At 43.1% G+C, this 24,024-nt stretch overlaps 1 protein-coding gene across 1 annotated transcript; it reads right to left on the minus strand.

The window, feature by feature from the left end:
• Positions 1-383: 383 nt before the first annotated feature.
• LOC128399074 (vomeronasal type-2 receptor 26-like) lies at positions 384-7,664 on the minus strand. The gene is made up of 5 exons (XM_053360334.1): positions 7,585-7,664; positions 6,556-6,847; positions 3,460-3,687; positions 1,676-1,802; positions 384-1,285 (listed from the first exon to the last, which is right to left on the minus strand). The coding sequence occupies exons 1-5, from the start codon at positions 7,662-7,664 to the stop codon at positions 384-386; spliced, it is 1,629 nt and encodes a 542-aa protein (XP_053216309.1).
• Positions 7,665-24,024: the final 16,360 nt, after the last annotated feature.

The following is a 24,024-nucleotide window of genomic DNA, read 5'->3' on the forward strand; positions in this document are numbered from 1 at the left end:
GCCTGCCAGACTTGCATCCCTGCCCGCCGGCGGCGGCGCAGCGGAGACCGAGCATGGTGCCAGCAGTGGCTGCCGGGGCGCGCGGAGGAGAACAGCAGCGAGAACGGCAGCTACACAGGCCACATGACGAGGTCTGGCGGGCCGGATTTGGCCCACGGGCCTTGTGCTTGACACCCGTGCTTTACAGCATTACTCATTTGTGGAAAAGGTTTAGGGAGTAGAACCTGAGGAAAAATCTGTACCGATTGCCTTTGGAACATCTTTGGCAGACAAAACAGTTAAGGAGCAAAATCTACACATATCCAGTCAGGACGCGGAAAGTAATACCAGCCACCAAGTCCATGTATTCTAAGACCCAACAGAACCACAAATTCCACTGCCATTTATACCTTTCTTTGTGTTAGCTGCTCTCTGTTGTTCAGGTCTGGCCTCACCACAATAATGTAGCATTTAGGGGAAAAAATGCAAGCCAGTAACCCAGCACCAGAAGCGAAGATGGAGAAGATCTCCACAGCCACCATGTATTTTCCTCTGGTGCTCAGGTAGGTTGGAATGAAGGAGAGCCAAACACTGCAGAAGACCAGCATGCTGAAGGTGATGAACTTGGCTTCGTTGAAAGTGTCAGGCAACTTCCTGGCTAGGAAGGCCACCGTGAAGCTGAAAGTGGCCAGGAAGCCCATGTAGCCTAAAACACAATAGAACATGGAGACTGACCCTTCATTACAAAGAAATATGATTTCTTCAGGCATTGAGTGCATGTCCACATCTGGGAATGGGGGAGAGGTTGCCAGCCAGAGGACACAGATTCCTACTTGAACAATGGAGCAGGAAAAGACAATGGAATAAGCCAGTTCTTTGCCTACCCATTTCCTCATATTGGATCCTGGTTTGGTAGCCATGAAAGCCAAAACCACCAATATGGTTTTGGCTAAGATGCTGGAGAGGGCCACAGAGAAGACAATGCCAAAAGCAGTTTGTCGGAGAAGGCAAGTCACCATATTAGGTTTTCCGATAAACAACAAAGAAGAGAGGAAACACAAGAGGAGGGAGATAAGGAGACCATAGGTGAGGCTTCGGTTGTTGGCTTTGACTATGGCTGTATTGCGATGCTTAATGAAGATGCCAAGCACCAGAATTGTGATCAGAGAGAATAAAAGTGCAGAGGAAGTTGAGACAATGGCCAAGGTTTCATCAAAAGCTAGGAAGTTTGGAATCTTAGGAATGCATAGATCCTGGCCGCTGTTTGGATACTGATCTGCTGGGCAACTGACACATGTTTCCATATCTGAAAATACACAAACAATGTGTGACAATTTGAAGTAACCAAAAGTATTCTTAAGAATTTCCTCATCACTAGTCCATTTTGCATAGTGTTTTCTACATCAGAATGTATAAGAGCTTCAAGCCCAAATGCTTTTGTCAAACAACCTAAATCTTAGAGGAGAAAACACCTAGTCCACCCAAATTTTCTAGAAAGTGGAGGTAAAATATATTAGCTGCCACTTGAAAAAGAAATCTTCAAGATGTTTTAAAGATTAAAATATATTGGTGTTATCTATAAACAATGAGAAGAACAAATCTGTTAATTTAAGCCTTCTCTCCTGCAGCAGTTTAATGTCAACAAAATTGCCAGGACCCCAGACGTTCTGCAGTATCTTAAGATGTCATCTCTAACCTTTCTCATTTGAAATCATTCCTTCTGGACATGGATCACAATCATAGCAGCAAAACTTCTTCCCCTCCTTCTTTTTCTTCCCATAACCAGGAAGGCAGTTGGCATTACATAGAGAAAGCGGTGGCACCTATGCAAAGAGACAGGAAGAGTTTAATATTAAGATATTGTTTTGAGGAATTTTTCAATAATCCCATATCAGGTGATTTAACAGGAGTTCACATGGTGTTCCTTTTGTAGTGGCTCAAGGAATTTAATGTAACTCCTTATAGTAGTTCTGCTCCTACCTGCAGGGTCACTACAAGCAAATTATCCCATGACTTTTGGGTTGTGGTGTCCTGTTAGGCCCCATTCTGCCTCCTATGCAGAATGCATCATCTATATGATACTCTTAGGAATAATATGCTAAGATATGGGACACTGCATCATCTGTATGCTGATGATATGCAGTTCTATATTTCCATTTCACTGGAATGAAAGGAAAGCTGAAGTTGTTTGACAGGTGTCTGGAGTGAGTGATGGATGGGATGGGGGCTGACTCCTTATCATAGAGAAATGCTTTGGGGGGGGTTCCTACACCTGCCTTGTTCTGTGAGGGGTTGCATTCCCTTTGAAGCAAGAGATCTGGGAGAACTCCTTGATTCTAACTCATCACTAGAGTCTGAAGTATTTTTTGGTGCTAGCTAGGAGTCCTCCACCCACCTTAGACCTATTCACCAGCTACAACCACTCCCAGGTGTATATATCCTGAAATTGCTTCATATAAAATCAAGAAAATTATGATGTTCATTCTCAACCCAAATACTGATACAGCCAGTTTAGTATTTAATCTAATGCCACTAACTGGAGAACTGCTTCATGGATTTCATAAACAAGAATGGTGGATGTCAGGGAACTGCCATCAGTGCCGGAGGGAGAGAACAAGCTCCAGAAGGATCCCAGAGAGCGTCCCGGGATTGGGAGAGGTAGCCCATCTTCTGGGGAAGGGAATCAGCGTAGCACCAGTGGAGAAGGGGGGCAGATGGGGGAATCGGCAAGGCGGTCCCATGACTCCTTGCCGGGGACCAGCGGGGAGAGTAGAGGTCCTCCGCTGCCTACGCCCTCCTTGTGCAGAAGGCTTCCGCGCAGGGAGAGTAGGAGGAGACTGGGCGTCAAAGAGCTTCTTTGCTGGAAGAAGTTTAAGAAACGCCCACTAACGGATTCTGCCAGCGATTGAGACAGCCACGGGTGAGTGGCTGTCCGAACAGGAAAGGTTCACTCAGGCAACCAAGCCAGGTGTTGGCACAGGCTTACGCACGAGCAACCCCTAGAACCATTACAGTGGATGATGCTGGACTCTCTGATAGCCATTGCTCCTTCTTAGTGGGAGATGCCTTCTGCGCATGTTGCTCATTTTGGTATTGTGGCTCATTTGTTTTTGTACTGATAGACCTTACAGTGTTTCTTAAAGGACAATATTTTCTCCTGGATGGCTTATTGACATGCAATAAATAAAAAGGGAATGTCAGTATCACATGTAATGTAATACTATGTACAAAGAAAAGTGCCAATAGCAAAATTGAAGGCCAACAAGCACAGCCTCAGAGGCTGAAGGTGCAAACATACAGAAAAAGCCACTCTTTCAAAAAGAGAATCTCTCTATTAAAGCACTATCCATCTAGATATGAAAACTATATAGGAAAAATAAGCTATATTAAATAATAAATTTCAAAATTATTAATGCATGAAATGCTTTTGTTACATCCCATTCTGTGGAAAACGAGGGACTGTGCCATTTTTTTCCATACCTGAGTGAAGGCTCTGTGCCATTTGATTTGGTCCTCATTAATGGTGAGCTCTTTGCCCGGAGGGGCCTGAGGATCCAGCCTTCCCACTTTGACTCTGATGTATGATCTATTTGGGAAAGTGACCAAGTTTGTAATATCAAGGCCAGCTGCTAACTCTCCATATTCATTTAATGTAAGTTGGTCCCCAGCACTGTTGTTGAATGAGATTCTCTGCAGGAATGAGTGGAGCTAAGAGGAAGAGCATAAAAAGATCTATAAAACATTTGAATAGTCTGATTAAGATTGTTGAATAGCTTTCCTAGACAGAATGAATTCCTTTTCCTCTAGAAGTTGAACACTTCAGGCCACAATGGAGAGGAGGAGGGAGAAAAGCAGGGTCGAGAGACAGTGATCACACAGTTGCTAGCCTCTTCTGGGGACCTACCAGTGAGTATAGGTTTGGCTTCAGGGTGCCAGAAACCCCTGGCAGTGGGTAGACAGGGAAAGATGGGGTCTTCCAGGACATGCCCAAGCAGTGGCAGCCCCCCAAATGAGGATCCAGTGCCTGGTGTGGGGGTTCTGTTTGTGCTCCCTCAGAATTGTGTAAACTGGGGCACGGGCCCCTGGCCTCCATCCTTACACCACTGGGTAACTGGACAGGTAAGAGAGACAGAGAGAATCGCGGAGGGATGTGGTTGGCACAGCTTCAGTTACATGTAGTTTTTGGTAGTCTGTTGCTTGTGAAAGCCTGTGTCATCTAAAGTCTGTGCAGTATCATTATAGGAAATATTCTAATTCCCATCTCTGATAAAAATTTCTAAAGGTTTATTTTTTAATTTCTAAAGTTTTATTCTTTTATTTCTTTACTGATAAGTAAATGCCTACTCAAAAAATGTACCAATGCAGTGAATGCTTTTTGAGAGGGAACAATACCTGCCAAGGATCTGCATACTGAGGAGAGAGTTTTCCCTTAGCCTCTCTTCTGTTGCGGATGGCTCCAGCCAAGTGCATGCTATTTAAGGCATGTGCCAAAGCATAGACAGCATTATAAATACTGTAGCTGTGGCCAGTCATGCTCATTTCAAAATATGGTGCAGGGAGGCTCTCCAGCATCTCCTCTCCAGTACACACAGTTTTTGAGAGAGTGGAATTTGAAAGTGAACAACTGAATGCATCTTCCCAGAAATCTTGAATAAAACCATCTGTCTCTGTCCAATGAGGATATACACTCTGAAGAAAGTCTTTAAAGTTGTGAATCTTCTTGACGTGAATTGCAAAGGATATAGCACCATGGAGCATTCTTATATTAACATTAAATTTTTTTTGCAGGCTATATAATATGAAATCAATTTGGGTAGTTGTGATCCATACTTTTCCTTCACGTGACTTCTTTTGAGTAAATAGTAGCTGATATAACTCCATTGTGCTTAAAGCAACTGACAACCATATAATAAATCTACTTTCTCCGTATACAAGAACTGCATTGGCTCTGCTGGTTGTGAAAGTTGGTAACAAAATCTTTATGTCCACCATTTCTTGTAAGTTAGCATTATCACGTATATTGTGTTTAAATCTTTCTGTGAATGCTGAACAGATTCCATTCTTGAAAAGCATTGGCTCAATGTTCTGCAAGAAACGTTCTCCAACTTCATTAGCTGGAGTCATGACCCCAACCCATTTCCATCTGAAATGCAGAAGTAACTGGATAATTCCCTGATACTGAAGGTCTTCATTGGGGACCATGCGGTAAAAGGAAGGGAACTTGGTTCCATAATTTTTGGGTGGTTCAAATGAACCGTATGAAATCTGGAAAAAGCAAAAGCCAAATGTTTCCAAGTGGAAACAAGAAATCATGATATCCCAAAAACATTTGTATATAAACACGTGCACGCACACACACTAAAATATTGAATATATATTGAATCTATATCCCAAGTTTACCAAGTTTAGGGAGAGCACCAACCCCAGCTTATATAGGAAAGCACAGATAACCTTGCTCAATGTTTTCTGTTGATATTTATTATTATTATGGCATCATCACAGCTTCATTCTTGTACATATTGATTGTATCGAAGAATAGGGGAGCATTTGGGGGAGGAGCTTCCAGCGAGCTGCGATGGAGGATTGCTGAATTCCATCACTGCCGTACGTTCTGGAATCAGAGGCTGAGAAGGGAGTAATCAGCCTCCCTACACTCCTCAGGCTGGGGAGTGGCAGCTCATCCACAGATCGCCCAACACCTGGTCCCAAATTCAGAAGGAAGAGGGGAGGCTGGGGGACGCTTGATGGAAAGCCTGGAACGTTTCTTGGTAACTCTCCAAAGTCACCTCCATTTAGGAGCAAGCTTCCAGTTCTTAAGATGAAAAATTGGATTTAAGTTTTGAGCATGATCTGAGCGAAGGGGGAGAAACTACTCTGCTAATTAATTCAGCCACTGAGGTGCTAAAAAGGATTTGAACAGAAAAAGGATAAACATCTATGTAGACTTGGTATGTTGGAACTGAAAGGGGTGGGGGGTTCAGCCTTCTTTATTATTATATTTCATTTTGCTTTCTTATGTAGCAAAATCCTCCCCCAAAGAACCAACTCCCTGAGTCATGACTGACTCTGGGGTTGCGGTGCTCATCTCGCTTTATTGGCCAAGGGAGCCGACGTACAACTTCCGGGTCATGTGGCCAGCATGACTAAGCTTCTTCTGGTGAAAGAGAGCAGTGAACTGAAACACTGTTTACCTTCCTGTCGGAGCGGTTCCTATTTATCTACTTGCACTTTGACAACCTTTCGAACTGCTAGGTTGGCAGGAGCAGGGACCGAGCAACGGGAACTTACCCCGTCATGGGGATTCAAAGCGCCGACCTTCTGATCGGCAAGTCCTAGGCTCTGTGGTTTAACCCACAGCACCACCCCACGTCCCATGCCTCCTTTACATACCTGGCAGCTTTACAGCAATATTCTATTACATCTATTACACACAAATGGTCCATGTTACACACATTGTTGGATATGCATATTATACCCCTTTTACTTTGTTCATTCTCCCACTCCATATTTATGAATCAGTAGATTCCTAAAGCAAGGACAGCATGAAATCTCTGTTTTTCAAAATCCATATTCTACCTGTGGAATCTTGAAAAGACCTAAGACGTTTGCCATGCACCAGGAGGTATCAGAGCTGAGTCCCCCAATGACTCCTATGACATTTTTCTGGATGCCACACCTGTAGTTGGGAACAAAGTGACGTGATTTAAAGAGCAGGTCCAGAGTGTTTCGGTAGGTCATCTTTGAATCATAATAGCTATCATAGATGTGGAAGCCGAGAGAGACATTGGGCAACATCCTGGGATTCTCGTTGATCTCATCAACAGCAAAGACCAAGGCCAGGATTTGCTGGTAGAACTTTGTCAAAACCCTGCAAATGAAGTGAGAGTGGGAAAATTAATCATAATCTAGGTATGAGAGACTCACCTGCCTGCCTATCGAAAGAAAGGACAAAGCCCGCAAAGTTTATTTACTTATTGGGCAGTCTCATAATACTGTGTCATTAAAAAAGCTGTTGCACATTTCTTCGATATCTTCAGCAACCCGTGTTTGTTTTCACCAGCTTGAAAATTTGGGTATCATCAACAAAGTTGAGTACAACACTTTTGGCTATATGTTTCTCCTAGGTTTTCATGCCTTTTCTCTTTCTCCTACTCTCTTTTCCGTCTGTCAATATTGTCAACACCCTGCAAATGAAGTGAGATTTTGTTTGTGACAAAGTGCTCAGAATCTAGATAGGAGAGATTTACCTGCCTGCCTATAAAGAGAGGATGAAGCCAGCAAAGTTTATTTACTTATTTGGGCAATCTAAGAATACTGTGTTTGTTTTCAGTACCTTGAAAATTTGGGTATCATAAAAAAAATTCAGTACCGTTCCTATTTTTTTATTCCATCTCTTTTCTCTTTCTGCTACTCTCTTTTCTATCTCTCTTTACACAATTAGAATCCAAAACGCTTATAGTTCATTGAGAGTATGAACACAGCCTATCTGCACAGAGATTTCTAATAAAATCTCTCGACACATTAAAAAAATAAAGTTCTAAAGCTATCCCCCCCAATCAATCATATCAGGAATAATTAAAATAATATTAATTAACGGTTACTTACAGTGGGGCATCAATGAATTCCTTGGAAGGGTGTTTCTTGAAGGATAATTTGGGGACTATGTAATAAATATGAGATGCCATTGCACCAATGACCAGGTCACCTGGCTCATACCACTCGTGTGGAACATGAACAGGATTATTTGTGGTGCATTTAGTACATTGTCCTTGGGACACTATATTGGGGAGCAGCAGAAGCAGCAGGAGCAACATCCTGATGGCAAATACACTTGTCTGCATGGACTCCCCTGCTTCTCCCGACAGTATTATTCCTCTCCTCCACCTGATCTGAACAAGACAAATTGGGTGGCAGCTGACTCTGTCAATTTGGCACTTTAAAGGACACGTATCCACCTTATTGTTAGCTTGAAGATTGTCACAACAGAATGCCTTGGATACCAAATAAGATGCAGTGGTTTGATATGAAAGAGGGAAACTGATAACTGATAAGTAACAGAGCCCTGCCTAGTTGTCAATGGAGCACAGAGGAGCTTATAATAATTTCAGGCTTGCTTGTTGATTCTTTTTTTCCACTGTGACATCTGGAGGTTCAGTCAGATGGATTGATTATTGTAATTTTAGTAATGATAGCGACCTCATTATAACAATACCAATTTTATCTAATTAATGCAATTATGAATGCCAATTATTCAAATGTCAATTATATGATTTAATTAAACTTTTCCCCTTGGTGCTAGATTTGATGGCTTCATTCTTCTTCATTATTTCTGTGTTCCACTATGTTAATAATTTCCATTGCATTCCATGCACATATAATAATCTCTTATATAATGGCTACAGTCTTGTGATTTCTATTTGTATTAGGTAATTTATAAACTTTCAAGTGAGGAACTTTAAGTGTAGTCCTTATTCTTTCCTGAGTGTGACAATTTCCCCTCATGATGTTTTCCTGTCCATATATGATGCTGTATCCTTCATTCCTGCAACTGTTGATGGTTCCCATGATGCCCTGGGAGAAGTGGTTATCCCACATTTTCCAAAAGTCACTGCATCGCTTTGTCCTGTGATTCGGCTTCCAGTAAAAAAGCAGTGTTCACCATTTTTTCCAGCCTAGGAGGAATGCTCTGAATCCAGACTGCAGATACTGAATCCAAAAGGATTTATTACTGCAGCTAGTAGACAGGAAGCTGGATCTGCCAATGTAATTATATTTGTAACATCACAAAATCGTAAGCAAGGAATGAACCTACAAGGTCAGCAGGATGTCTAGAGTTGAGCTGGCCCCATCCTTTCCCCGCTTCCTAATTTGTTAGTACTGTGGTATCCATCACTCTCCCACCTATGTAACACTGATCAGACATAGTTTGCCATCATATTAACTGAATGGTGGCCGCAATTCTGAATAGCATCCTTGCCTTATCAAGAAGTGGGGACACTGGATTATAGCATCAATAGACCAATGGGATATCGGATCCACACAAAGCATGATGGAGAACAGCAACAACTTGGAAAAGATGGATGCGACAAACTTGGCACCTCAGTTACCACTCAAGCCCATGTGTCCGCTCTCTCTTAAATATATTGCCCCCACCTCACCGAACAACCTTTGACCCGAAGGCTTAAAAACATAACCTCACTATACCAGGGGGATCTTTGTGAGGGGGATAACCAAGAAGTTGGAGTCTCGGGGGGGCGCTAGGGGCGCATTGGAAGATGGCCGGCAATACCATCTCTCCAGCTCACACAAGGAAATTAAGAGGCTGATATGGGAGTATGCAGCCTCCCTTGTTACCCCAGGGAATGGGGGGACACTGCCTTCGCCTGCGGTGCCTATAAATCACCCCCGAGTTCGAAAGATGCAGGGGGTGAGGGCACTAGGCGCACAGCCCTTGTGTGGGTTCTCGGCTCTCCCGGACTCTGTCTCCGATAGCGCGCCTGGTTGCAGCAGCTCAAAATAAACAATTAGAGAGCAGCAAATGCACATGTTTCGAGTGAAGAATGGGAGTTGAGACTGCTATGTGAAGGGACCTCTGTGAAGTCGAGCGACGGGCTGGATTCAACAGGAAAATATATCAAGAAGAAGACACACCAAAGGGTCGGTATGTCGGAACAGGACGGAATGGGGGGAGGAAACTTTTCTTTTTTTATCTTATGTGATTACCTAACAATCCCACCCCCAAGAAGAATCGTTGCAACTACTGATTATAAGCGGAATGATTAAGAACTGTGTGGAAATGTATTACTAATCAAAGACATGGTTTGTGGAATATCTGGAAAGGAATGAAAGGCCTTCGGAATGACGCAGTTATAAAAAGAGACTCACTAGGAAGCAGGCCTGGTTGCAGGATTTACGATCGAGGGGGAGGAGACCATGGCTTTGTTATCATATTGGACTGTGAGTTTGACCTGGCAGAACCCCCTAAGAAGATTGAGGAGAGAGTGACAAGCCTGCGAGGATTAATGGGCAGACTTTAAGAATGTTTTGTACGGAGTGATGAAATGGTGTCTGTCTATTTGAATATGGCTCTTGGAGGAATGGAAAATCTACACAGGACTATAACAACGTTTGTTTTTAACCCGCTTGTGGAGACTATCAGAGGTCACAAAGAAAGGATTATATGATAACAAGAAGATGAGGAAAACAATAAAGAGAAGATTGGACAGAACTGTGAATACTATTTGGACAGAACTGTGAATATGAAAGCAGCAGCAGTAGAGATGTTTGGATCCCTTTCTGAGCTCGAAGCATGGGTACCCCCAACAACAAATTAAAAATTTGTCTCTGTAATTTGAAATTAATGTGATTTGATTGGTTTGTTAATAAAAATTATATTTAAAAAAAGAAGAAGAAGTTGGGAGTCTTGAGCAGGTGTTCTTTAAATAAACAATAAAGATTTATTTTTAGAACAAGGAAGTATAATACAAGTGGAGAAACTTAGGTTACTTCAATAAGAATACACTAGTTCACTTCAATTCGCTTTATAGTTTGTTTCCTTTCTAAGGTGGTACTTTCCTTCATTTACCCACCCCTTTAACAAATGCAGCTCCTGAGGTACTTTCAGTAATACTCTTAAGGGCTCACCCCCCTTCCTTCACTGGGATTTGGAAGTCTCTTCTTTCCTCAGAAGAGTCTCACCCCTCCAGATTAGTTTGAGACCTAAGCAGACTCATCTATTTCAGCTCCTCCTTCTCCTGCCTCACCCTCAGTCTCCCAGAAAGATTTGGTCCTTTTACTCCTGCAGGACAATACACTCAGTCCTTCATGGTACACTCAAGGTGGATGTTTTATTCCAGAACCAACTCTCCCTCCTCCACACTCCTATCCTATCTCCCTAACTCACAATCTCTACAGCCTCCCTCCTCAACCACCTCAACTTAACCCCCCTCTTAACCACACTCTAACTCCATCTCCCTCGAAGTGTGTTCCTTTCAAACTCTCCCTCCTGGAACCACAACCAATCAGAGGCTGCTGTTCTTTAAGCACTTGCTGGCAGGAGAAAAAAGTAAAAAGAAATACTTGTGGAACCAACTTTTCCGTCACAATAGGCACAACATTTTACAAGGATTGGAAGAGACACCACAGACAGAATAACTGCCACACACTGGAAGAACAAGGATATAGTTTGAGTGCCTCATTTGTAGTTCTATAAATCATTTAATGTGTCAACACAAGTAGAAGTTATTAATATTGCAGTTGTTCTATAAGGGATTATTATTTTCACCGGAATATAATAGAAATTAATAAGATTTTGGAATGCAGAAATAAAGGAAATCATCTAGCAATGGAGAGGGGCACCTAAATTATCTGATTTGGTATTTAAGTGATTAATATTAGTATTACAATTTGGTATTGTTTTAATGAGGCTATGATTGAATGGTAATTTAAAATTAATAAAAATTATTATAACAGAAATAGCATAACTAGACTTTAGAATCAACTTTAGAAACAACACATCTGTATTCTCTGAAGCCATTTGGCTTATTTGAGATATTCTCTGCCACCACTCTTTCAAACAGGTTAGAAGTATAATTCAGAAAAAAAGGCTTGTCCTATTAGTGTTAGTAATATCCAGTGTGTTTTCCTCCAGATATGGTTGCATATCTCTGCTACTTTTCTTTGTTAAAACTATTTTTTTTTAAAAGGGGGGAATGGCTGTTTTAAACTTCTCCTTCTTCTATTCCTCAGCTGCCTTGTAGGTGAGAGATAAAGAATGTAGAGCCCTTAACTATTTCACAGTGTTTTTTGTTTCTTGTACCCTGTGTTGTCTTCAAGATGAATTTGCAGATTACACGAAGTAATTGATAAGAGACTTTTTATTAACAATCATTCATACAGTGCATGTACAACATTGAACCACTGAACTTAACCATTTCTAAATAAAAAGGCTGAGAGTTTTGCTATTAAGATTCCATTTGCTTTAAATATACAGTAATACATGACAGCGGTGTATGGAGTGTTAGGGAGGGGTAGTAACTCTAGCGGGGAACAAGTCGTGCTCCTTCTGGGGTAGTTTGTCTACCTCAGATCCCCACCCTGCACTCAGTTCTCACCTGTGGCTCCTAGACGTTGTCAGCATGCAACAGCAGCCACATTCCACAAAACAGATTCAACTGACTGCCTAAATTAGGTGAGGGCAGCCAATGGGCCTCAAATCTTCAGTGAGTTAGGGAATTTATCTGCATGCAAAGACAGGATATAGCAGATGAGAACAAAAGTGGGCCCAATGCTTAAAGAGGTGGCTACTGCAGGTGCTGTAGAGGGAAATGAGGGGCAGATGGGTCTCGTAAACCTAGGAAGGGAGCCCACCTAGGAGAAGGAAACTTTGAACCTAAACCTCCACTGCTTTACAGCATTACTCATTTGTGAAGAAGGCTTTGGGTGTAGAACCTGAGGAAAAATCTGTACCCATTGCCTTAGGAAAATCTTTGGCAGACAAAAAAGTTAAGAAGCAAACTCTACACTTATCCAGAGCAGGGACCCAGAAAGTGATACCAGCCACCAAGTCCATGTATTCTCAAACCCAACAGAACCACAAATTCCACTGTCATTTATACCTTTCTTTGGGTTAGCTGCTCTTTGTTGTTCAGGTCAGGCCTCAGCACAATTATGTAGCATTTAGGGGAGAAAATGCAACCCAGCAGCCCAGCACCAGAAGCAAAGATGGAGAAGATCTCCACAGCCACCATGTATTTTCCTCTGGTGCTCAGATAGGTTGGAATGAAGGAGAGCCAAACACTGCAGAAGACCAGCATGCTGAAGGTGATGAATTTGGCTTCATTAAAAGTGTCAGGCAACTTCCTGGCTAGGAAGGCCACCGTGAAGCTGAAAGTGGCCAGGAAGCCCATGTAGCCCAAAACACAATAGAACATGGAGACTGACCCTTCATTACAAAGAAATATGATTTCTTCAGGCATTGAGTGCATGTCCACATCTGGGAATGGGGGAGAGGTTGCCAGCCAGAGGACACAGATTCCTACTTGAACAATGGAGCAGGAAAAGACAATGGAATAAGCCAGTTCTTTGCCTACCCATTTCCTCATATTGGATCCTGGTTTGGTAGCCATGAATGCCAGAACCACCAATATGGTTTTGGCTAAGATGCTGGAGAGGGCCACAGAGAAGACAATGCCAAAAGCAGTTTGTCGGAGAAGGCAAGTCAGCATATTAGGTTTTCCGAGAAACAACAAAGAAGAGAGGAAACACAAGAGGAGAGAGATAAGGAGACCATAGGTAAGGCTTCGGTTGTTGGCTTTGACTATGGTTGTGTTGCGATGCTTAATGAAGATGCCGAGCACCAAAACTGTGATCAGAGAGAATAGAAGTGCAGAGGAAGTTGAAACAATGGCCAAGGTTTCATCAAAGGCTAGGAAGTTTGGAACCTTAGGAATGCATAGATGCTGGCCGCTGTTTGGATACTGATCTGCTGGGCAACTGACACATGTTTCCATGTCTGAAAATACACAAACAAAGCAAGACATTTTGAAGTAACCAAAGGTATTCTTAAGAATTTCACATCACTAGTCCATTTAGCATAGTGTTTTCTACGTCAGAATGTATGAGCTTCAAGACCAAATGCTTTTGTACTAGGTGTATCAAAAATAAAACTTGTGTATCAATTCTGGAATTTTCTACATGGGTAACGTCTTTTTTTCTTTATTGTCTCCCTGCTTTTTCTTAGAGCCACATAAACAGTACAACAAAATGAGAAATAAATTACATCTGAAATCTTTGGATCTCAGAAAAATGAGTTTGATAAGAGTTTCACCCTATTGTCAAACATCCTAATTTTTAGAGAAGAAAACACCACTTCTATTCCACCCAAATTTTGAAGAAGTTGGAAGTAAAATATATTAGCTTCCACTTAAAAAAGAAATCTTCAAGACGTTTTAAAGATTAAAATATATTGATGTTATCTATAAACAATGAGAAGAACACATCTGTTAATTTAAGCCTTCTCTCCTGCCGCAGTTTAATGTCAAGAAAATTGCCAGGAGCCCAGAGGTTCTGCAGTATCTTAAGATGTCATCTCTAACCTTTCTCATTTGAAATCATTCCTTCTGGACATGGATCACAATCATAGCAGCAAAACTTCTCCCCCTCTTTCTTTTTCTTCCCGTAACCAGGATGGCAGTTGGCATTACATACAGAAAGCGGTGGCACCTATCCAAAGAGATAGGAAGAGTTTAATATTATGATATTGTTTTGAGGAATTTATCCAATATCCAATATCAGGTGATTTAATAGTAAATAGGAGGACTAATAGCGTGAAATGATCCGTAGCTACACAAGTGGCACAAAATTAAGAAGATGCCTGGACCATCCAACCTTACAGCTGTGTAAGAATTCTGTGTGATTTCACCCCTGGTTTGGCCTTTTGATGGAGTCACCACTTAATGGCATTTGCTTCAAGGAGTTCACATGCTGTTCCTTTGTGTGGCACAAGGAATTAAAGGTAAACCATTATAGTGGTTCTGCTCCTACCTGCAGGGTCAGTACAAGAAACTAACAATAGGAAATCATTCCATGACTTTTGGGTTGCGCTTTCCTGTTAGGCCACATCCTGTCTCAGAGAGAAATGCTTTGGGTTTCTCCGCCTGACCTGTTCTGGGAGGAGTTGCATTCCGTTTGAAGCAAGAGGTCTAGGAGCACTGCTCGATTCTAACTCATCACTAGTCTGAAGTGGTTTGAGGTGCTAGTGAATTTCAAAATGAATAATGTGTGAAGTGCTTTTGTTACATCCCATTTTGTGGATAACCGCAAATTCTGGGTTTTCAGGGACTGTGCCATTATTTCCATACCTTAGTGAAGCGTCTGTTCCATTTGATTCTGTCTTCATTAATGGTGAGCTCTTTACCTGGAGGGGCCTGAGGATCCAACCTGCCCACTTTGATTCTGACATAGGAATTATTTGGGAAAGTGACCAAGTTGGTAATATCAAAGCCAGCCACTAACTCTCCATATTCATTTAATGTAATTTCATCTCCAGCACTGTTGTTGAATGAGATTCTCTGCAGGAATGAGTGGAGCTAAGTGGAAAGAGCATTGAAGTTAAACGCCTCAGTTCACAACAAAGAGCATCCATATTTTAGTTGCCCATACAGGGGGAGTAGGAAATCTTGAATCAGTGCCAATTCAACATTCAACATACTTGCATAAAGATATTATGGAGAGAAGAGACCATAGACCTGCTTGCTAGACACCAGCCTTTGTCTGTATCCAAGAAAGGGAAGGAAACTGAGAAGTCATGTAAGAGAAGAGATGGGTGCTTATGTCCTCAAATGATAGGAAAGCAACATGAGAACCTCGGACTGGACCTTTCCATAGTTTATAGAGTGGATTTGACCATGGTTGGATGTTGGATGCAGAGGAGTGGAAGGAAGCAGCTGCTGGGGAACCCCCAAGAGACACCCCAAGGAAAGGAGGCTCAGAGCCAGGGGATTGGTGGTAGGATGACAAGGAGTGGTCAGTGGGAGAAGAGGGAGCAGACTGGAAGAAAGAGGTGTCAGAAACAGAAGAGGCAACAGGGTTGACGGAGCAGGAAGAGGATGCGCCAGACTGAAATCCAGACTTAAAGGCAGAAAAGTGTCTAGAGACAGTGATCACACAGTTGCTAGCCTCTTCTGGGGACTTACCAGTGAGGCTGCAGAACCTCCCTGGTGGTGGGCATACAGGGAAAGATGAGTAGTTGGGGAGAAGGCCTTCCAGGATGTGCCCAGGTAAAGGCAGCTCCCTGATGGGCTGCTCTTCTTTTTTCTCTTGAATATGAGGATCCCTGCAAAAGCCAGTGCCTGGGGTTGGGGTCCTGGTTGTGCTCCCTCAGAATAATGCTCCCAGGGCAATCGGCCCCAGGCCCCCAACCTTACACCACTGGCGAACTGGACAGGTAAGAGAGACAGAGAGAATTGGGGAGGAATGTGGATGGAAAATGGAGAGTTTTATAATATGGAGAAGGTGGATGGGACAGCTTCAGTTACATGTAGTTTTTGGTAGTCTGTTGCTTGTGAAAGCCTGTGTCATCTAAAGTCTTTTTAGTATCATTATAGGAAATATTCTAATTCCCATCTTTGATATAATTACTAAAGGTTTATTTTTTAATTTCTTAAGTTTTATTCTTTTATTTCTTTACTGATAAGTAAATACCTACTCACATAATGTACCAATGCAGTGAATGCTTTATAAGAGAGAACAATACCTGCCAAGGATCTGCATACTGAGGAGAGAGTTTTCCCTTAGCATCTCTTCTGTTGTGGATGGCTCCAGCCAAGTGCATGCTACTTAAGGCATGTGCCAAAGCATAGACAGCATTATAAATACTGTAGCTGGGGCCAGTCATGCTCATTTCAAAATATGGTGCAGGAAGGCTCTCCAGCATCTCCTCTCCAGTACACACAGTTTTTGAGAGAGTGGAATTTGAAAGTGAACAACTGAATGCATCTTCCCAGAAATCTTGGATAAAACCATCTGCCTCTGTCCAATGAGGACGTGTACTCCGAAGAAAGTCTTTAAAGTTGTGAATCTCCTTGGAGTGAATTGCAAAGGATATAGCACCATGGAGCATTCGTATATTAACAGTAAATTTTTGAAGGCTATATAATATGAAATCAATTTGGGTAGTTGTAATCCATACTTTTCCTTCACGTGACTTCTTTTGAGGAAATAGTAGCTGAGTAAACTCCATTGTGCTTAAAGCAGTTGACAACCATATAATAAATCTACTTTCTCCATATAGAAGAATTGCATTAGCTTTGCTGGTTGTGAATGCTGGTAATAAAATCTTTATGTCCACCAATTCTAGTAAGTTACCATTATAATGTATACTGGTTTTAACGCTTTCTGTGAATGCTGAACAGATTCCATTCTTGAAAAGCATTGGCTCAATGTTCTGCAAGAAACGTTCTCCAGCTTCATTAGCTGGAGTGATGAGCCCAACCCATTTCCATCTGAAATGCAGAAGTAACCGGATAATTCCCTGATACTGAAGGTCTTCATTGGGGACCATGCGGTAAAAGGAAGGGAACTTGGTTCCATAATTTATGGGTGGTTCAAATGAACCATATGAAATCTGGAAAAAGCAAAAGCCAAACGTTTCCAAGTGGAAACAAGAAATCATGATGTCCCAAAATATTTGTATATAAACACACACACACACACACACACACTGAATATATATCCCAAATGTACCAAATTACATAGAAAAACAGATATAATCTTGCTCATGGTTTCTACAGATATTTATTGTTATTATTATGGCATCATCCCAGCTTTATACTGTTACACACTGATTGTCTCCAAGTAGAGAGAAGCATTCATCATAGCTCCTGTTAATATCCTAAATGGAAGACTCAACAAAAGTCCAAAGTGGAGGTGGATCATGTACTTTTGCTCTGTAACCTTTATAGCGGTTTAAGAGAGAGGTTGATTCTCCATCTATTGATATTTATTATTAATATTATGGCATCATCACAGCTTCAGTCTTGTACATTTTGACTGTAACCAAGAGTAGGGGAGCATTTATCATGGCTCATGTTTATTTATTAAGTGGATGATTAAGCAAAACTCCAAGGTGGAAGTGGAGTGATAGAAATTGTTGATTATGTACTTTTGCTCTGTAACCTTTGTGATATTTGTAGGGAGCCGTTGATTCTCTGTATACTAAGTTTTCCTAGGAAATCCTGAAGAGCTCCATTAGATTGTACAGTTGTACCTCAGGTTAAGTAATTAATTCGTTCTGGAGGCAGAATAGCACAATGCTGACACCACTCTATAACGCTCTGAAGTGAGAAATGCCAGAACAATAAGAACAAAACAGTGTTTTCAATTAGCCTCTGAAAGTGAACAATGTTGATTGACACCATACTTTGGGAAAGCACTATCTTGATTTTTAAGGGGAGGAACATTTTTAGTTAATGTGTTCTCAGCTATTTTTGCCTATGAAGCCAATGTCAATATCATATATTCAGTAGCTCACAGGCAGCCAGGGCAGTGCATTCAGGATTGATGTATATGAACCAGTCTAGGTGCCTCCTTTACAAACCTGGCAGCTTTACAGAAATCTTCTATTACATCTATTCGACAGAAATTGTCCTTCTTACACACATTGTTGGATATGCATATTATGGCCCTTTTACTTTGTCCATTTTTCCACTCCAGATATATGAATCAGTAGATTCCTAATGCAAGGAAAGCATGACATCTCTGTTTTTCAAAATCCATATTCTACCTGTGGAATCTTGAAAGGACCTAAGACGTTTGCCATGCACCAGGAGGTATCAGAGCTAAGTCCCCCAATGACTCCTATGACATTTTTCTGGATGTCACACCTGTAGTTGGGAACAAAGTGACGTGATTTAAAGAGCAGGTCCAGAGTGTTTCTGTAGGTCATCTTTGAATCATAATAGCTATCATAGATGTGGAAGCCGAGAGAGACATTGGGCAACATACTTGGATTCTCATTGATCTCATCGACAGCAAAGACCAAGGCCAGGATTTGCTGGTAGAACTTTGTCAACACCCTGCAAATGAAGTGAGATTTTGTTTGATGGGAAAATTAAACAGTGCACAGAATCTAGATAGGAGAGATTCACCTGCCTGCATATAAAGAGAGGATAAAGCCAGCAAAGTTTGTTTACTTATTTGGGCAATTTAAGAATACTGTGTAATTTTAAAAGCTGTTGCATATTTCTTCATATCTTCAGCAACCTGTGTTTGTTTTTGCCACCTTGAAAATTTGGGTATCATCAAAAAAATTAAGTACCATGCTACTTGGCTATATGCTTTCCTATTTTTTATGCCATCACTTTTCTATTTCACTTTAAACAATTAGACTCAAAAAAACCTTATTGTTCATTGACAATATGCAGATAGTCTATATGTACAGAGATTTCTAATAAAACCTCTCCACACATTAAAAAATAAAGTTCTAAAGCAATCCCCCCTTCAAATCAATCAAAGTTATTTTCTGTCCGATTTAGCATATAAGGAATAATTAAAATAATATTAATTACCAGTTACTTACAGTGGGGCATCAATGAAGTCCTGGGAAGGGTGTTTCTTGAAGGAAACCTTGCGGACTATGTAATAAATATGAGATGCCATTGCACCAATGACCAGGTCACCTGGCTCATGCCACTCTTGTGGAACATGAACAGGATGATTTGTTGCGCATTTAGCACTTTGTCCTTGGGACACTATATTGGGGAGCAGCAGAAGCAGCAGGAGCAACATCCTGATGGCAAATACCCTTGTCTGCATGGACTCCCCTGCTTCTCTCTACAGTATTATTGCTCTCCTCCACCTGACCTGAAGCAGCTGACTCTGTCAATTTGGTACTTTAAGGGACATGTATCCACCTTATTGTTAGCTTGAACACTGTCACAACAGAATGCCTTGGATACCAAACAAGATGCAGTGGTTTGATATGAAAAAGGGAAACTGATAAGTGATAAGTAATAGAGCCCTGTCTAGTTGTTTATGGAGCACTGAGGAGCTTATAATCATTTCAGGCTTGCTAGTTGATTCTTTTTTTCCACTCCAGCCTTTGGAGGTTCAGTCAGGTGGATTGATTATTGTAATTTGAGTAATGATAGGGGAGAGAATCAGTTGTGCAGTGTTTTTGGATTCTGTGGCGCATCAGCAGTAGGGGAAATGCCAAAATATTACTATTATTATTTTTTAAATATATATTTTTATTGATTTTTCAATATTGTTCCCATTGCGACCTCATTATAACAATACCAATTTTATCTAATTAATGCATTTATGAATGCCAATTATTCAAATGTCAAACGATATGATTTAATTAAACTGGCCCCCATGCATGCTAGATTTGATGGCTTCATTCTTCTTCTTTAATTCTGTGTTCCACTATATTAATAATTTCCATTGCATTCCATGCACATATAATAATCTCTTATATAACAGCTACAGTCTTGTGATTTCTATTTGTGTTGGTATATTAGGTAATTTATAAAGTTTCAAGTGAGGAACTCTAAGTGTAATCCTTATTCTTTCCTTCCCCCTACCCTGATGGTTGCTCCCTTCCCGATAGGGCGACAGCAGTGACCTGTGGAAGACAGGATGAATCCTCATACTGTCCGGCAACATTAACTTAAACGCCACGGGATTGACCTGTTGGATGACCTCAAAGGGACCCACTCTCCTGGGCTTGAGCTTTTTGCACCCACCCCTCCAGGGCAACCCCTGTCTGGACAACCACACCCTATCCCCCACCCAGATGACCTCCCCTGGTCTTCGATGCCTGTCTGCTTCCCTCTTGTACACATCTTTGGCCCTCTCCAAGTTCAACTGAAGTTGTTGGTGAATGGCCTCCATCTCTTCCGCAAACTGTTCAGCGGCCGGCACACTCGATGACTCTTCTCCCCTCCCCGGAAAGGTCCTGGAGTGACACCCGTGATTGGCAAAGAATGGAGTCATCCCTGTGGACACATTCTCGGCGTTGTTGTACGCAAATTCTGCTAATGCTAATTTGTCCACCCAGTCGTTCTGTCTCTGACTGACATAACACCGCAAATACTGTTGCAAATTGGGATTTGCTCTCTCCGCTTGCCCATTGGTTTCGGGGTGCCTTGCTGTTGTGAAGCTCACTTCTACTTGCAGCAAACCCCTGAGCTTGCGCCAAAATCGTGAGGTGAACTGCGTCCCCCAGTCAGAAATTACCTTAGAAGGAACCCCATGCAACCGAAACACATGCTCTACAAACAGCTTGGCTGTCTCCTCCGCCATCACTGCATGGGAACACGCCACAAAGTGACACATCTTGGTTAGTAGATCCACCACTACCATGACTGATGATTTACCTCTGGACACAGGTAGGTCAGTCATAAATTCTACAGACACCACTTCCCATGGCTTCCCTGGTGTGGGCAAAGGTTCTAGTAACCCTGCCGGAGCAGCCCTCTCCCCTTTGGCCCTCTGACAGGTGTCACAACCTCTCACATATTCCTGCATGTCCTCCCTCACCTTGGGCCACCAAAAGTCCCTTGTAACCAACAACATGGTCTTATATTGCTCAAAATGTCCCGCAGTGGGGTTGTCGTAGAGCTGCTTGGGGATCTTGGCCCTTAGGGATTCACCTGGGACATACAGTGCCCCCCGATAGAACAAAAGCCCCCCCTTTCTCCTCAAAACCTCCCTCACCTCCCCCGTTTTCCTTAAGTTTGTTCAGCTTCCGCTGAGCAAAAGCATCGTTTCTGATCAGTTGCACCAGTTCATTGTCCTCCACCAGTGACCCCCCACAAGTCCACCTGTTCTCCGGGAACATGAGCCTGGCTACAGGAGGTACCTCTTCCACCCAGTACTCCGGTTTGCGTGTTAGCGCATCCGCCCTCACGTTCTGCTCTCCTGGAACGTACTGAATCCTAAAGTTGAAGTTGGCAAAAAACTCCGCCCAGCATATTTGCCTTTGGCACAACAAATGCGCCGTCCACCAGTACTCCAGGTTCTTATGAACCGTGCACACCTGTATCTGATGTTTCACAATAATCAGGAAGTGTCTCCACTGTTTAAAAGCTGCAAAAATAGCAAGCAATTCTTTGTCGTAAATACTGTAGTTTAGCTCTGACTTTTTTCCAGTTTCCTGGAGAAAAAGGCGCACTGTCTCCAATCCCCCCTACCATCTTGCTGCCCGGTCTGACGCATCAGTTTCCACTCGAAGCGGCAGGTCAGGGTTGACGTGCAATAACTGCTCCTCCGAGGCAAAAACTTTCTTCAGTTTCTCAAATCCCTCTTGCTCCGCCTCAGTCCACTTCTTCTTCCCACTAAGGCAGTCAGTTATGGGCGCCGTCAAACGTGCAAAGTTCTTGATGAACTTCCTGTAGAAGTTGCGGAACCCCAGGAACCACAGAACATCCTTCCTGGTCTTGGGGCTTTTCCATTCCACCACGGCTTTCACCTTCTCAGGATCCATTGCTAGACCCTTATCCGACAGCTGGTAGCCCAGGAACTCAACCTCCCTCGTGTGGAACTGGCACTTTTCCAGCTTTACCCACAGGCGATGCTCCTTTAGCTTCCCCAGAACCTCACACAGTCCTCCACATTCTGCTTTTCGTTCTCGGAGTATACCAGAATGTCATCCAAAAAACAAACGCAGTTACGGCACAGTAGCGGTCCCAGCATGTGGTGCACGAACACCTGAAAGCATGGGTTTCCGCTTTGTAAGCCGAAGGGCATAATGAGATATTCAAATGCCCCAAGGGGGTAAACATGGTGGTTTTCCATTCGTCTCCCTCTCGCCCCCTAATGAGATTGTGTGCCCCCCGAGGTCTAGCTTAGTAAATTTTTTCCCTTTCCGCACTCTTGCCAAAACGTTGTCGATTCTTGGCATGGGGAAGGCCAGGGGTTCCATCAAGGAGTTCAAAATTCTAAAGTAAACTACAAGTCTCTTTTCTTTCGTTGCCTTCTTGTCCACAAAAAACACAGGGCTGCCACCCACTGCCTTGGACTCCCTGATGAACCCCATTTTCAAGTTTTTGTCAATAAACTCCTTCAACTCCTGTATCTCTTGGTCGGACATCGAGTACAGCTTACCCACCGGTAGCTTGGCCCCCAGGACCAAGTTAATCTGGCAGTCATATGGCTGGTGACGCGGTAACGTGTCGGCCTCTCTTTCACTGAACACCTCCTCCAAGTCCCTGTATTGTGGAGGGATTTCACCTTTCTTCCCCAGGCACATTGTCGCCACCTGGGCCTTCTTTTCCCAAGGTTCTCCTCCTCCCAGGCAGTTCTCCAAACAGTGAGTCGACCCGAAAGACAGGGATCGCTGGTGCCAAGAAACCACCGGGTCATGCAAGGCCAACCAACTCATTCCCAGAATAATGGGTGGCCCAGCCAAGGTGGCTACGTGAAAAGCGATGGTCTCGGAGTGCGTGGAAATCCGCATTCACATGGGAGGAGTCTGATGCATGACTTCTCCTCCCAAAAGTTCCCTTCCATCAATCGCGGTAACTTGCAGAGGAAAATCAAGGGGCAGGAGATGCAGCTGGTGCTGTGCAGCAAAGTCCCTGCTGAAGAAGTTAGCACTGGTCCCCGAATCCACTAAGGCGTGGACCTCCATTGTGTGGCCATTTGGGAGCTCCTGCAGCACCCTAACCACTATGCCTGCTTTGGGGTGGCCTGGTCGGGGCTCTTCGCTGCTGCTCCTGCCTGGTTGCTGCCCCAGTTTCCCACCAGCCAGGTTTTCCCGTTTCCCTGCATCTAGGGCACTTCTTCTCCTCCCTGTGGAGTGGCCCCCACCATTCCCTGCCAGTTACTACGTTCAGGACACACTCTGGCAAAGTTGCCTGGTTTCTGGCACAGAAAACACTTCTTGGCAGCCTGCCAGTCCTTTCCCTCCTTTTTGCCCTGTGGCTGGACTTTTGAATGCTCCCATGCGTGGGCTGAGTCGATTTCCATGGGCTCTGGCTGACTCCGACCTTGAGTAGCCCCTGCCAGCATCTCAGGAATGTGATTGCCATGGAAACCCTCCCCTCTGTTCTCCCGCCTCTCCAGCAAACAGGCTTCCTGTCTGACAGCTAAGGCAGCCTTGGTTAACGAGTCCATATCTTTGGGCCAGGGGCCTCTTGAAAGCTCATCTTTCACGTCTGAATTTAGCCCTGCCTTAAAAAGGGCCTGCACTGGTTAAGAACTCAAATCCCAGCCCAGCTTGTGGACCAGCATGGGAAATTGAGACCAGTAACTGCGGACAGTCAGTTTCCCTTGCCTCAAAGCCAGTAGTTGCTGCTGAGTCATATCAACTTGGCTCTCATTTGTAAACATGGCATCCATCGCCTCATAAAACTTCCCCAAGTACCGGAGTGCATCGTTACCGGTGGCAATTAGGGGCCTCACCCATTCCCTAGCCGTCCCAGATAGATGACTGATTACAAATGCCACTCTCTACTGATTGTTAGAAAATTCACTCCCCTGGAGCTCCAATGCATATTTTATTTCAGTCTTAAAGCTCAAATATTCCTGAGGGTCCCCATT

Source organism: Podarcis raffonei, chromosome 13 (assembly GCF_027172205.1).
Source record: "Podarcis raffonei isolate rPodRaf1 chromosome 13, rPodRaf1.pri, whole genome shotgun sequence".
NCBI lineage: Eukaryota > Metazoa > Chordata > Lepidosauria > Squamata > Lacertidae > Podarcis > Podarcis raffonei.

Coding starts and splice junctions, on each gene's coding strand:
- LOC128399074 (XM_053360334.1), bottom strand. CDS start 7,664: ATGGCATCTCATATTTATTACATAGTCCCCAAATTATCCTTCAAGAAA. Junction 1,803..3,459: donor GGCACAGAGCCTTCACTCAG/GTATGGAAAAAA, acceptor CTCTTTGCATAG/GTGCCACCGCTTTCTCTATG. Junction 1,286..1,675: donor AATGATTTCAAATGAGAAAG/GTTAGAGATGAC, acceptor GTGTATTTTCAG/ATATGGAAACATGTGTCAGT.